This window comes from Convolutriloba macropyga, chromosome 1, assembly GCF_964194025.1.
Source record: "Convolutriloba macropyga chromosome 1, txConMacr16.3, whole genome shotgun sequence".
Taxonomy (NCBI): domain Eukaryota; kingdom Metazoa; phylum Xenacoelomorpha; order Acoela; family Convolutidae; genus Convolutriloba; species Convolutriloba macropyga.
The window spans coordinates 32,519,693-32,535,987 of NC_134468.1; the positions used below are offsets into that span (position 1 = coordinate 32,519,693).

General features: G+C 35.8%; 1 protein-coding gene across 1 annotated transcript in view; it reads left to right on the forward strand.

The window, feature by feature from the left end:
* LOC142348259 (uncharacterized) overlaps positions 1-16,295 on the forward strand; it is a 53,791-nt gene that overhangs the window by 1,189 nt on the left and 36,307 nt on the right. Inside the window, exons 3-7 of the mRNA XM_075399559.1 lie at positions 6,227-6,394; positions 12,852-13,303; positions 13,762-14,003; positions 14,696-14,952; positions 15,708-15,884. Coding sequence (XP_075255674.1) covers positions 6,227-6,394; positions 12,852-13,303; positions 13,762-14,003; positions 14,696-14,952; positions 15,708-15,884 — 1,296 coding nt within the window. The remainder of the gene's footprint in view (positions 1-6,226; positions 6,395-12,851; positions 13,304-13,761; positions 14,004-14,695; positions 14,953-15,707; positions 15,885-16,295) is intronic.

Genomic DNA, 16,295 nt, shown 5'->3' on the forward strand with positions numbered 1-16,295 from the left:
TAATCTCGCTTAATAACGGTGGACTAGGGGTGGACACCTCGGCCCGGGCAAAAGCCATTTTGATAAGTAAAATCCGATATTCTTAGGTGTTACAGTTCGTACTAGCAACGGTCCGCAAAGCATCCATTCAAGTGCAAATTTAAACTTTTCGTTTTATGACTCAAAATCATGATTCAATTTTTGGATCTTTTCCGTTAGTTTCATAGGACCTCCAGTTACATAGCACGCGTCGTTTTATGGTATATCATTATGTGAAAATTTTACGCGTGCGTTTTGGGGGGTGCAAATAACATGCGCCGACTAAGCTGGGGGGGGGGGGGGGGCACAATCGGGAAAGATCCCAAATTTTTTGTGAATATCTCTGGGTAGACAAAGAATGCTTGTTCTCACTAATGAACAATGGCATGCCGTCAAACGAAAGGGGGCAACGACTTATAAAATTGAGATTTAATGTAACTAACCTAATCAATCTTAAGTGCACCGAACTAAGATTCTCTGAAGTTTTTTTTTAAAAAAATATTTAAAAGAAAAAAATATTCTGTCATGATTTATTTATCGTAATTCTTTAATTATAGAATCGATTTCGCCAAGTCGCCCATTGGAAATCGAAAACGGTAGAAATTGTGTTCTTTTGGGGCTTTGTTCAACTTTTGGAAATTTGCCATATGCATTAAAACGTGAACTAGATTGCAGATGTGAAAGTAGAGAGGTAAATTTTGTGTTTCATTGCTTACCCTCCGTGAATGTCCGTGTTAGTTTGATTTTTTAATTAGACACCATAGCGTCATTCAATCCCATCCTGACCAATCTTGACTGCAGTTATGGAACCACGCATATATAAAACTCAGATTTAAAAAGTTCTCCATCGTTATCAAACGGTACGAAACGTCTCAATTGAAGCACAGTCTGAGATAATTATAAAGGTATAAAGTCGTAGCTGGTGTTACTATTTAAAAACTATGTATTATAATGTTTAAATCATTCCGGATTGATTAAAGCTGGGATTCAGGACCCGGGTCGAGGAACTCGTCAAAATTTATGTAAGAAATGCGCTGACAACCGCTAAAAACAATATTTTTCAGCGGGTAAATCTTACAAATTAATCCGCTTAATCTGCTGTTTTTTCAGCACTTTCTTACATAATTTCAGCACTTTTCAGCACATTAAGTGGATAATTACGTAAGATCTAACTGATGAAAATATAATTTTTCAGCGGCTGTCAGGGCATTTCTTACATAACTTTCAGGACTTATGTTACACAATATCAGCACTAATCTTATGCACTTTCAACGGTGTCCTTGAACAAGTTGAAACTTTTTGAGTTGTTTTTCCTGCTGTACATTCAGAAGGAGCAACTGTGTAAGACTAAAAAGCACTGCACTAGGGCAGTTCAACTTAAAAACAGTTGGATATCTGCCAAAAGACTTAAGAATTTTGTCAAACCTTAAGATAAAGCAGTTATTGCAGCTGAGGTATAAAACCAAATTACTTGATTGAATGAAATCAGGTAGTTTAAGTATAATTATCTTCCTTTCATTACATATGATGAAAGTGTGACGCTTTTCACTCGGTCTGTTTTTCAAAAAAAATGAATTTTTATTTAAAAAAAACCACGCGGAGTTTTGATTGATTAGTGGCTCTTCATAAGTGCAAAAGTTGAAGGAACCTACATGCTGACTACGTTATAAGCAATAGTGAGCAAAAAAATTGCACGTAAAATTATGTAAGAAGGGCAGTGAATACACTGAATTTAAAATTTTCACAAATGCTAAAATTTTGTCAGAAAGGCGCTGAATCCACTGAATTTAAAATTTTCACAAGTGCTGAAGTTATGTAAGAAAGGTGCTGAATCAAATGCTGATTTTATGCAAGAGATGCGCTGAAATGTGCTGAAATGTTTTATTTCAGCGGATTCAGCACCTTCTTATCGATTTTCAGCGCAATCAGCACAAAACTTAAACAATTTCAGCACATTCAATGGATTTCTTATAAAAATATCCGCTTACAGCTGCTCACCCCTCGACCCGGGTAATAGTCTCTAGGTCAGATGATCTTGGGGTTTTTGTCTAAAAGGCTTGAACTTATATTGCTGTTTTTTCTCAGGTTGAAACATTTTCTACTATTTTCATTAGTAGCTAACTGATTGCCAAAAAATGTTGACTGAATAGTTTACAGGAAAAATTTTTCGTCAATTTTGACCAGTTTTAGGCCACTAAAAATTTTAGTTTGACTGTGAGTTTGCCCCATCAGTATCACAGTAGCAAGATAAGGTGTTCATGGCACTAAAATGTCAGCGCAATCTAGCTAGTAAATATTCTAATCATTTTCTGAAAAATCGTGTCTGTGTTTCTTACATCGTTGAATCTTTTTACAATTCAAAAAATTTGATTTGTATCGGGGCGCTGTCTTTGTATGACTCGAAGAAGAGTTAGGGTAATCTGTTTTTTACGACTCGAAGAGAAGTATTGGTGCCCAACCCTACTTTTTGAGAACGCGATTTTGCTTCTATTTTCAACATTGACGGCTCCTCCATGTTTGAAGATTAGGCGTTATAAGGATACGCCGACAACAGTAACAGTGAGGTATTACATTGCAAGTTTACACAACTTTGGAAAAATGGCCATTATTGTTTCCGATTGCGGAATTTGATGACACGCGAAAAAGGCGGACAGATTTGTGTCATTTTTGTCCGGAAGTTTGCATCTTTAAAAACCGCGCTATGGTAACTAATTTTCGCACAAGGTTTCTAAAATTGATTAAAGGAGACAGAGGGCGATATAATTGGTTCTTATCTTATCAAAATTCAACGAGGGGCTATTATAATTTTGATCCGTCAAATTTTGAAGATAAATTAAGGGTGCAAGACTTAACTTATATTGGGTTAAACCTAAAGTGAGGGATAATTATTCATTTCATCATTTTAAAGCTTCTAAAACTGGTTAAAGAAGAAAAAGTGGGATATAATTAGTACATTTCATGAAAATGAGTTGAGGGTGATTATAAAATTAAACTGTCGAAGTTTTAAATTTAAAATATAAAGTCAAAATGCAGTGATGACGATGCTCTAATTGCGGACATTTTTGAAAGAAAAACATAATTTTTACGAGTTCAGTGACGGAATTTTGTAAGGATTGTATTCAATTTTCTTGTCACTGTTATCCACAATTTGCTTATATTTCTCGCGCGCGGGATTAGGCGACGAAATGTTTTCACTCGCGTCTGCAAACGCGGACGCCGGTGAATTTGTAGGATTGGCGTAGTAATGGGAAGGTCTTCGTCTGATGGGTAATTTTTTTGGTGTGTGTTTGAAACAGAAAGGGAATGCGTGAAAACAGTGCTTAGGTCAAGTTGCTCAAGATCTGCAAAATAGACTGGTTTTCTGCTCATGCTATATTTTTGAGAGAGAGGGTGAAAAGTAGATGTGGAAAACTTTTTGTCATGTGAGGTTTCTCCAAAGCAATTTTTTGAACTCCAATTTTAAGTTTAAACTTCAATTTTTTCAGTCAAAGATGTTTGTGTTGTTTAGTCAAACTAGTGCTAGTACGTTTGAAATCTTTTTTGTCCAAATTAATCAAAAGTTTTTTGTTTTAGTTTCAATTTTGATCTGTTTTTACAATTTTGCCATGTACTTTTCAGCAGTTTTTGTATTTTTCGTCAAATTTTTGAAACATTTGTGGGTTGCTGTGTTTCAAAATAGCTGTTTCAGTGTGTTTGGTTGGCTTTGCAGTATAACTGTTATTCATTTTGGATTTTTCTTAAGACAAAAAAGTAAATTTAAGCAGTTTTTCTCTTTTTTTTCATACTATTTCTATGTTTTTCTTATGTTTCTAATGTTTTTGCCCGTTTTAAGCTCCCAAAAAGTGGCATTGAAAGTCAGTGGGGGCACTTTTTACTGAAAAAAAAATTACACATATTAACTAACACGTCTTATACGTCTTTTTTTCGGCTTCAGTTTTTTGTTCTTTGCAATTTTTGTTGATTAAAAAATTTTTGCTTGGTGTTGAGTGCTTAAGTGCCTGAGTGGAAGCAGTAACAAAATTAATTGCCGAATGATTGATTGGAAACCGTTGTTCAAGATTTTGTCAATAACATTGTTCAAATTTTCTGTCGCTTGTCTTTTCGAAACTATCCTTCATTTGTTGCCTTTCAACGGTTTTCTCTATATGAACTTTTTTGTCGTATCTTGTGTCAATTGGAGTTTTGTTATTGAATGAGACCTAAATGTGTCCAAAGCTTTTTTGCATGTAGTTGTTTTTGAGCCGCTTTTCGTAATGAAACTTTTAAATCAGATTCTTTATCAGTTTTTTGTAAGTTTTTTCACTGTTATTTCTACCTGTTTTTGGTTAAAATTCATCAGCATTAACAATTGGGAGGTTCATTATGTAAGTTAGGTTAAGTTTCCACTACAAGTCATTTTTGCAAATTCAGAAGTTGAAAGAAGGTTGAAAAAAATTCTAGTGAACAAATTCGAAAAACGGAAAAAGAGAGAGTGGTTCTTTTGTACATGCCTTCATTTGAAACAGAGCAAAAAATGTGGAGGTAAAAAGTTTTTCGTTAAGCGAGCAGATTTTTTTACGTACTGCTTTCTCAAGCTGTTTTTTGTTGATGTTTTTTGAAACTTCTATGTTGTCTAGAATGTTATATCAGACGAAAATTGTAATTTGCAGGTCGTTTTGATAGCTTTTTAAACGTTTGCAGTAACTGAAGGGAGTTTTACGCTAATTTGAATGTTTTTCATCTAATTCTCCGCTTTTAAGGCTATTTTAGAAAGTTTTGGCCTATTAGTCTATATTATTGCTTTTACCTGTATCTGAATGTAAGCTTAATGCTCGTTTGCAGTTTCTTTTGCAAACTAAAAACTACAAACTATTTCTTTGGTACCAGGCGCTTTTTTCTTTGAATTTGGACATAAAAAGTGAAAAATTGTTAAAGTTTTTCTTTATCTCTTACAATTGTTCGTTTTATTTCAAAATTAGAGATGTTTTTGCGCTTACTTTCGCATGTCCGAATTTGTGTAGGAAATTAAGTTTTCTCAATAACTTGAAATATTGGGTGCTGTTTGTATTTGTTTAAGTTATGAAAATAATCGATTTTTTTTTGGTTTAAATTACTTTTTAGTTAATTTTTTATTTCAATTGAAATGGTCTTTTCTCTTCTTTGAGCTCACTGCCATCAAAATTTAGTCGACAGAATGCTTTTTGATGAAGACCTCTTGGAGTCGATTGCGGAATTCTTCCGGCTATGTTTTTTCAAGCGGTGATATCTGTTTTCTCAGGATGCAAAGTCAAATGCCGCACGTGAAAACAATTGTTTAGGTCAAAGTAAGGGTGAAAAAAATTTTCAGTAATTGAGCGATATTTTTCAAAGCTGTTTTTTTAGTTTTAAATCTAAGTGTTTCTGCCAAAACTGTTTCTCTCAATTATTTCAGTTAGCAATAGTATGTTTGAAAGCATTTTTTTGCTATGTGAGGCAAATAATCAACTTTTAGATGATATTTCGAGCTTTTGACTGATTGGTTGGAAATAGCTTTTCACGATTTTGTGGACAATTTTGTTCAAATGTTCGGTCGGAAGAACTGGGGGGGGGGGGGGGGGCATAACTTCCGGGGGGGGGGGGGCAGACATTCTAAAGACTAAAATCGCAAAATCTAGTTGAATTTTCAACGCGCTTATATATCTAAAACTGAATTGCATAATCTCAAATGAAAGTTACTGTAAGTAATAATACGTTAAACCGTAGAGAATGGAAATACACTTAGGCATTACTTTTTCTAATATAGCACAAAAATTATACTCACGTGGGAAAAGATACGTTCTCGTTGAGGTGCCCAGGTCACTACAGGCGCCTACCTACTTATAGCAAATATAAATTAAATTTACGCAATTTTGATGACTGGTGGTCTGCACGTAGCCATACTTACAATTTGAGTGGTCTGTAATTCGCTGCCATTTTCTTTGAGAGTAGCTTCATTTCGGCACCAGTAACGTTTACAATGGTCGAAGCTTCAGCGAGCATTAATGTAAGAATATGACAAAATTTGCACAAATTGCGGTTAGTTTTTTGTAAAAAATTATAGTTTTTGGCCGTGATTTTTTTTCCAAACTCACAGCAAATTCTCGCTAAGTTTACAAAATTCGCCACTATTGTTACATTTTTACAAAAAATTTTACCACCGAAACCGCGACTTGGGTGGGAATCAAATTGACAGCATGCATTATGTTTTCAGGGTGACTTTCGTCGAATTCGGCGTTTCGTGGAAGTGGTGGATGATTTGGTGGACATGAATGTGCAGAAGAGTAATGTGCAATATCCAGGGTACTCTCCACTCATGTGTGCAGTGCATGCAGGCAGTCACGATGCAGTACACTTCCTAATACACATTGCAGGCTCTAAGGTCAATCGAAAAACGTTTGGTTTGCATTCTTTCATTATAGCTGAAATCATCGACGGACATTTTGAATGCTTTCTCAAAGTTACAGTTTTGACAAATTTACCTTTCTCTAATATTTCAACTGCTGACCCGTTTGAATTATGCCTTGTTCTGAGCTTAGTCAGCGGCGCCGTTACCGTCTATGCCATAAAAAGTTTTTAAACTCTATTTTACTCAAATACTTTTCACTTTGCCTTTTCACATTAGAACTAAATTCGATGCTTGTAAAATCTACAATAAGCGTAATTTTGTGAGATAGGTCAACGTGGACTGAGGCATTTGCCGCAATAGTATAGAGTGATTGCAGAAATTTGTAAATTTCAGGTAAAGCATGCAAAAAATGAGCACAAAAATAGAAAAAAAAACATTCTCAATTACTTTTATCTGAAAATGTTGCCTCCTCTCGTTGTGTTTATTATCATCAGATGAAGTCCACGCTATTGCAAAAATCTCGTATTTCAATGAATTGCTTTGAGAATCGCTCGATTAAAATTATTCCTATGTTGTTAGTTGCCTTTAAAATATACCTTTTCTTAACTTTTTCGAGGAATAAGTAAACATTTGAAGTGAATATTTTCAAGGATTAATAATTTTGAGGTGAGCTTAGTATTTAAAAATTTTTGAGAAATTCTCGGAAGATATAGTCAGTCGTAGTAGGATTGTTTTAAATTATTAAAGTTTTGATAAAACTAGCCAACAAACTATTATCAATTGTCTTTTGCCTTCACCGGCTCTAATAAACTTGTTTCGTAATATTTTTTGATACCTGTATTTTTCCTTACCCGGACATGAGTTTCAGAGCATTTTAACTATGAAGCAGCATCTGTCATAACTAAAACTCCAGTTCTGAAACGGAGTGCAACGAGTATTTTAACTTATTACCATTTAATTGTTTAAAAATATTTTCAGCGTTTCTTTTATATGATTATATTGAGATCATTGGGTTCGCGCTGGCTAAAAATGATCAGTATAGTCTGAAGAAATGATCATGTCATAAATTTGCAGGTTATAGGTACTACTATAAGTATTACTACTGGTAATTGCTGGTTATAAGTGATAATAGTAGTACGAACCACTTATTATAATTCAGTATTGGTGGTAGATAATTATCAGAGAGCCCACTTATCTTAGTGGTTACAACTTAAAACGCAGATTGAAAGTGCGCACGTAGAAGTAAGTATCGCATAAAAAGCAGACCGTATAGGTGGACGCTGCACCGGATATATTATTCCTGCAGTATACCTTGCTCCGGAATTGAGATTAGCTATTGTAAATGGGGCCATGAAGAAGCTATTATGGCCATCTAGAAATTGTTTTTGTTGTTGTTGGGGATTTACAGCTGTTCTAAAGGATCTAAAATCACAGTCATCAAATAAAAACAATGTCTGATAATTTCTACGGGTTTTGACTATCGCAGAACAATAGCCAAGTGCAAATATTTCGCTCAGAAAATTTCTTCTCGAAAAAACTCCACATTGTACAAAATAATCTATTTCTGAGTCCAACTGGTTCTCTTAAGTTTATTAAATTTTCTGGGCGGTTTGCAATTCAACCATTTTTAAGAGTGAATTCGCTGCGCACTTTCTCTGTTCTGGTTTTCGTCATTTTGAAAATTTCGTTGGTCCTTGTTTCATTCGTATGTACTTGTGGTAGTTTGATTCCGCTATTCTCTTCATTCAGAGCTTTTGAAACCAGCAACAGATCGTTAAGCTGGATAAACATTGGTAGTGGTATTGTGTTTAATAGTCGAAGCTGGCTTTTGTATTCTGTGTCTTTTTCCCGTTATCCATTCGACATTTTTTGAAACTTGGCCAGAAATTGAATTTCAGTTCTTCCTGCAGTCAAGCACTTGGAACCATACAGCAAAACCGACAGAATTAAGGACTTATATTATCCCAATTTCACAGGCGTGTTTACTTTCATTGCAATATTTCGCTTGTACAAAAGCATTAACAAAACTTTGTTGGGTTCTTCGTTCCTTCTTCAATATGCTGTTCCACGATACATCAGCCGCCAGGTGAATACCAAGATCTTTGACAGGCGTGGATTTTTCCAAGTCCTTTCCCATCAATTCGTATTTTTGGTCTCTACCTCTGAATTTCAGATATGCACATTTGTCTATTGCAAGCTCCATTTTAATTTAGATTACCCAGTTCTCCCATGTAGATCATCTTGAATTCCCCAGTAGCTTTTTGCACAGCCAAAACTTTAAGATCATCAGCAAAGATAAAGGGCTCAGAAAACATCAGGACATCTGGAAGGTTGTTAATAAATATACTGAACAGTGAGGGGCCTCGGAGTGACCCTTGTGGTACCCCGCTTGTTATATCAAGTGTCTTCGAACTTGTATCGTCCACACGCACATAGTGTCGTTGATCTTTCAAGTAGTCGATTAGTATTTCAAGCAAACATCAACCAGCTCCAATGTCAATCAACTTTTGGTTTAATTCATAATGTGGTAATTTGTCAATTTTTTTGAGAAGTCAGTGTAGAAAACAATTATCTCTGAGTGAGGGTCGTGATCAAGAGTTTCATATTCTTTTGAAAAAGCTGCATATTTGTTTGCACAGATCTTCTCCTGACAAAATCATGTTGACGCTTAATTGGGAACTTTCTAAAATGATTGTACAAGGCAATGTATATATGTTTTTCCAGAATATTGATATCAATGTTCAATAATGGAACAGGCCGGTTGTTTTCAACTTCTCTTCGGTCTCCTTTTTTGAAAAGGCGTTATTGCAGCAACTTTCCAGGTGTCGCGGGTATTTTCCCCAGCCTAATTATATTCCGATGTACTGAATGCTTGATGTTGAAGGGATTCCTGCTTGTCTGTACGTAAAAACCTTTCGGCCATCTGGATTTTGTATACCGTTCGGCCATCTGGATTTTGTGACATCAATATCATCTGGTATTGATGTCATGAGGTATACCGTTCGGCCATCTGGATTTTGTGACATCAATATCATCTATTATATTTCTGATTGTACTCTTCGAGATGTCAAAATTTGTTAGAGAGGGTTTCTGTACTTTGAAATCTTCCAAATTGAAATTAGTTTTTGGGGAGACCACGGAGCGAAAAATTTCATTCAACGTATTTACTTGTTCGTATAGAAGTGAACTTTGCTTGGTATCCTTCATCAAGACTTTGGGCTGTCAGGCAGATTTGTTTAAGCTTTTCAGATGTTGAAAAATTCTGTCTGTAAATCTCAATCCTAGTAGTTTTTTTGGTACACAACTCTGTCTTTTTCGGCTGAATCAATGATTTGGTTTTCCGATTTTAAAACCAACTGTTTTCTGTAGGATGTTGGTTTGTTTTCTAATAAACGTTTCTGTGTCTTTAGCTTATTAATCATATTTCAAGTAAAGGTCATGATATTTGAAGTAAAATACAGCAAATGCAAGATGGCTGAGATTGTTTATGCTTTTTCTTTTCGGGACATTTAAATTGAAAAATTCGTCGAGATAACTTGTGAACTCTTTGCTCATTTTGTTGATGTCGGCGTAACAATTTGCAAGAGGTTGTTTTCACATGTTGGGAAGTCAAAAAATTTCCGAAACATTTTCTTCAAAATTTTTGATGATTTTGTCTGCAGTCTCATTGGGACTATAGTGTCTTCCAGTGTGCTTCTAGAAAATTAAGGTCTCCACAGATGATAATTGTTTTTTTTCAGGATTGTTTCCCAGGTGAAGTTGGAAATCCTCTAATGTATATCGATATGAGCTTGATATGGGTAGGTTGTAGAACGCATATCGAAATACTTGAGTGCCATTCAGAGTAATTTTACACGCTACAGATGAGTTGGGTAGAGTGCAATTAATTTGTTCCGACATTAGAGTATTGTTCACAGAAACGAGGGTACCTCCATGCGCATTTTTTTCTCCAATCGTGGCGCGATAACTTCTATAAATGTTTTTATTGATAAAAAGAGTTTGGAGTCATTGATGATATTGTTCAACTAGGTTTTGCAAAGACATAAAACATTAAAATCTGAGTTAATTACTGCATTTATGAATTTTGGTCTTCTTTCGATTTTTACTAAGCTTCTTGTATTTAGTTGCTGGATATGCAGAAAGCCTAGTCAGTGGGCAGAGCATTCCGTCTATTTAACTGCACTTTGACTCCATCATTGTAAAGTTCTAGATTTCGATTTCTCAATTTCTTCTTGGTGCAACTCCGTCAAGAAGCTCCGTTCGCGTTTTAACATTTGATTTGTTTTAAGTGCGTCATCCTTCGTCTACGCTGGCAGGATGTACATGTTTCTTTCGACTAAATAATTTCTGAATTCTCGATTCTTTACAAGAATGATTTTTTGCTTCGTGTTCGTTTGCCAAGGGTACTAATACTGCTCTTGGCTTTTTGTATCCTTTCGAAATTTTCCAAGATTTTGTATTTCCGTGACATGTGCATTCGCACCAATCGAACCGAGCAAATCGATATTTGCTGTTTGTTGAGACAAGATTTTCTCCTTTCGTTTTATTAGGATCCTCAGTTATCCCTTGTATTCCTATACTTTTATTGATATTGTGACGTTTCGAGTTTTCACCATTTTTAACTCCTGTAGTAGTTTTAATAGCAACGACAACAACATATGTTTTTTCAACGTTGTCACACATCGTTTTCGTAGCATTCCCAGTTATCTCATCATCTAATTCCTTTAGTCGCCTCTCTATACTCTTCAGTTTTTCCCCAACATCCAAGCTATCGATTTTTTCAGCAGCTTTTGCCAGGGTTCGACTACGAATAAAGTTGTCCCTTTCATTTTGTTCAACACAATTTTTGCATAGTAGCATGCCATTCATACCCAGCACTTTAATGGCAGTAGTATCAGCTGGCGAAAGAGCTGAAATTCAGGAGTCCGATACCTGTTACAATTACATGCCACACAAGTATAACTTTTTTCGTTTGCGTTAGCCGCCTTCTTGCAAGTTTTACGTTTTTTCCCATTTCTTGTTATATTATTTTTTGAGCTAAGCCAAGGAACTTACTCGCCAGGAATTTCTCAAAATTTTTTTAACGACTGGGAATTTAGGTTAAAAGTTCTGATCCGGACAAAGGAACTGAGTCGGTAGGAACTTCACTGAAATTTAACTAGCCCCAAAGTTGATTATTTGTGGGCATTTTTTCTTTGGTTGTTTTTGGGGTTCGCTATTCTTTTTTTTTCCAAATTCGTTTCAAATCACCGTTGTTTCGTCCGATTGTGAAGAGCATTTTCAGTTCGAGGAATGGTTCCAAGTGAAGTTCGCTGTACTTTTTCAACACTTTCTTACCTTTTGTATTCGGCGACATAAAAGATTCTTTACAATATGCAACACTGGGATCTCAATTTCTTTCAATTTCTTATAGACTTCAGGAGCGCCTTCTCTGACGCAATAAACAGTTACAACTATATCTACCTTTCGATGTAGACGTTCGATTTCAACTTTTAATTGATCACCCTTGAGGGGTGTTCTGCTATCGCTTTTCGGGTTGGTTACCGACTTGATGATAAAATGGTGCCACAATATAATTTTGGAATTTTTTAAAACGTATCGCAATCGATTTTGAACTATCTTGTACTTATCTTTAGCGCTTGGATATAGATTGTATCCTGGTTTCGAGATTACCTTCCCTATGAGTCGTCTTCGAATGTTATCACACTTCTCTAGAGAGTGATGTAATGAGCTAGCTCCAAGAATCAACATTACAAGAAAGCAACCACGGCTACCCTGTCATTCAATTATATCTGAAACTAGTTGAAATTTAAAGAAACTGGTATCCCAGGCGATTGTTTTAGAGCATTGCCTGATCAATCAGCTCGTATAAAAATATCTCAATTTTTTTAATCATGTCTACAGATATCAAACTAGTTAAAACAGATATTTCAAATTTTCCTGTTTTCATTTTTTGTGTGGTATATGATGGGTTGGTTTTTTATGTACAGACTTACAATACGAATTTTCCCTGTTTTTGTCCAGTTTTTGGTCGTGTTTGTGTTTACCCACAGGATTGGTACTCATTTTTTGGCTGAATCTGGAGAGCTCAATTTAGAATAACAAATTTGGCACTTAAGTGAATTGTTAATGCAAAGTAACAAAGCGCTGCTCTCATAATTACGATTGTTTAAGAAATGCATTTAAGTTTAAAAAACTAAATTTAACTTTTTTTTACCATGCTATGATTTTTCTCTGTCTTCTTGAATCTTGTTCGTATCTCGAGAAAGGACAGACGATATTAGGCAGTTTTTCGAAGCATTAGAAACTGCAACGTCAATGTTGAAAGTATAACACTTGGCACATTGGGCTGAGTGCTTGAAACCACTCCTAGTGCCCTTTATCATTGCCCTCAATTGTACTTCAGTTTGTAAACGGAATCATTTTGACATCTTTCAAGCCTTCAAAATTTTTGTTATCTACAACATTGCAATTTTGCTTCTCAAATTAGGTCAGTTACATGACAGAGACGGGCCTGGATGTGATAGACGTGGTAATAAACAAGCAAAACAAACAGATGTTCGAGCTCTTCAAAAACAACTACAACAACGACCTGCAAACTATATCTAAAATCTGCAAATACCTGCAGAGTCCTGATGACAGTCTTGTCATGAAAGCCGCGAAATTCACTGCTCAATTAACTGAATCATCGGAAGCTTTTCCTGTTTCCCCTTACGCTCAAGAGTTTGTTGACTGCGGATTGGTCAAGATTTTTCTCAAAATGGTTCAATCAGAAGCAGGCTACGAGTACAAGAAGGTAGCTTTTGATTGGATGTTCAACATTATGGAGTTGGATGGGTTTGCAGGAGTGTTGCTTGGGGCAGATACGGTTTCAATTTTGGTACGCTTGATGAAGTCTTACGTCACAGAGAATCTGGACCAGCGTATTTTGGTGCCACTCAGGTAGATTTTATCTTAAGTTCCTTTCTACTCTTTTCAGCCTATTTTGCTTATTTCTAGCATAATTTGAAAGGTAATTGTTCTGATGAGAAAGAATTAAGAAAATTCTGCTGCTGCTGTTAAGAAAACGCAAAGCTCTTATGCTTTAGATGTGCATGTTTTATACAATGTGGCATAATTTCAGGATACAAAACCTCATGAATTTGACCACCAGATACTAATTCAAATACATCAATCAAAAGATAATTTTGAGGCGTTCAAAAATCATGAGATTGAATATCATTTGACATAACAATAATTAAACTTAACACTGAAAAACGTTCCAAAGGAGTGTAGGTCAACTCTCAAAAATACCGGTCAAAAACTATCGTTTGCACGCAAATTTGTGACTGGCTTTCCCAAGATGTACAATCAAGTCTTAAAGGTTTGCTACAATTGTCATCAACTTAAATTCCTTATAGCTCGCTGTTGCTTCGACTGAGTAAAGAGAAACCGGAGAAATTTGTTCAAAACCAAACGCACTTGCTTGTGGTGGACCTGTGTGTGAAGATGTCTTCTGAACAGACTCTGGAGTCCCTGTTTGGGTGTGTGTCCAACATGTGTCTCTCCTCCCCTCGAGTGGGCGACGAAGTACTGCAATCTAAACACAATGAGAACCTGCTCAAAATGTACTCCAGAACTAGAAGCAAGCCACTACTCATAGGTTAGCTACATGTGAATTGTGGGCTATGCAATTGGTGTTAATTTATGATGGTTTAAGATAATAGAAAATTTAGGGTTATTGATGGTTAAATTAAAAACAGGAACACTGTTAATTAGAGGAGAGCTCGACCGGAACGAACTATCAAAAATCGAAAAAGATAAATTTCTATCTTGCAAAAGATGACCTTTTATCTAGCTAGATCTTGCAAGATAACCTTTGATCTTGTAAATTCTTATATTCTCCTAAGATAAGCATTTTTTTTGCAAAATCGCACTAGATAGCCTTCCTTCTGGCCGGGAAGGAGGTTGTTGAATTCTCCTTCTCTCAATTTTTGGCGTTAATTGTTTTGGTGGTATTATTTATTCAGCTAAATTTAACTTCATTCAAATTTTGTAAATATAGTGATGAGTCTCAGCAATAGTAAATATATCTAAAACAAAGCAGACTGAAAACATCTTAAAATCCTATTTTTTCCGAAGTATATGCTAGTGTCCAATTTGTACTCCAAAATATTTGCATAAAACTCTCTAACTGGCGAAACTATATATTGTAAAATTATTTTTGCCCTTTTGTAATTCATTTACTGAGTTACGGAAAATAAAATTTTGTCAATGATGAGATCTTTAGTAAAGATATATAACATTAAGCGAAGTTTTCGAAAGATCACCTCTGTATGAATTTAATTTACGCAGTGTTGAACCGGCTGATCCAACAAACGTGTGAAGAGAAAGAGCAGAATCAAAACCACGTGACCAGATTGGGAATCACGGAGGCATTGATCACCATCATCGGGCGATCGAAGAGTTTCCAAGTGCAGGAGTCGTGCACTGAGACACTGCGATTGATTGTGGATAAGAACAGAGATTGTCAGGACAGGGCACTGGAGCTGGCTGCTTTGACCATCTTGGGAGATATCCTTAAGAAAAACAGGCAAAACATACCTGCTCAGGTTCTTTTTTGCATCATTTAGACCAACTTTAGTCAAAAGAGCATAAAATGTAGCCATTTGAACGCTTAGGAGAATTAGGAGCGCTCCTAAATAATAACTTGGGAGATAAAATAAATAAAACTTAGGATAATAATTTAGAATTTTTAAGCGCTCCCATAACATTTTTGCATTATTTTGTGATATATTTCAGCCCCAAAAACATCATTTTACATATGAAACGAGTTTAAATATGGCAAAATAATCAGCATCGACGAGATTTATGGTTAATAATGCAAAAAATTGTGCGAGTCTGAGATCTCATATAAATATATGATCCTTAGTCATAAAAGTTTAACACAAAAATAATCAATTAAAGCCTGCTAAATAAATTTTGATAACCAACTCGACCGGAACCTTAGATGAACTTGAGGCTCTATTTGTGGGTTATCAAAATTTAGTTAGGCTTTAATTATGCTAATTTTCCGTGTTTCCGAGATTTTTAGTCTATTGTAAATTTTGAGCGCATCAGTACAAATAAGTTCGAAGATTTGAATATGTGGTGGCTTCGTTGCTTATTATCTCATCCTTAATGATGGGTGATTAAAGGACCCTAAAGTATTAAAGAGTTGAAAATTTTGAGTGACTTGACGATCATAGGTCATACTATTATTGACATGCAACGAAGTTGACTGAAATTGTACGTGTAAATGAATCATGAAACAACTATATAAGTAAGCGGTACGTAAAATGGGGATAGAGTAACTGTGGTATTTCAGGTGACGTGTGTGAACACAATGTGGTCTCTTGTGCGAGATGATCTCTACAGAAGGAGACTGATGGCTGAGGTTATTGGAGTGGAGCTGCTTCTAGACTACCTCACTCACAGCTCAGCTGAACTCAGTCTCATTGCCCTTGAGGCACTCGAAATACTAGCAGGCGGCCCAAATGCAAAGGTAAGATGTGACGGGTTTGTTCGGATAACGCGAAATACACCTGATGACGTTCAGATCATCAGATTCTACAAAATATAAACAAATAATGTTGGACTAATCGCACCTATGCGCTTACCAGTGTGCGTATTATTTATTTTGTGCCCTGGTCGAATGTCTTCCCTAAAGTCCTCCCCTTTTGTAAGAGTGTTGGGGGAGGGCGGTAATTTGTCTATGGGGAGCAAACTGATGTAAGTGTGAGGGGTAATTTGGTCTGGGGAGGGGGGGGGGCAAAATGATGTAAGAGTGGCGTTGCAACGGGCTGAAATGGGAGGACTTTTGAGGATTTACCGCCCTTTGCCAAAATTGCGATGTAAGAGTGGGCTGCATTGTGAGGACTGGGGTAAAATGAGTAAAGTGAGGTATATGTGAAAG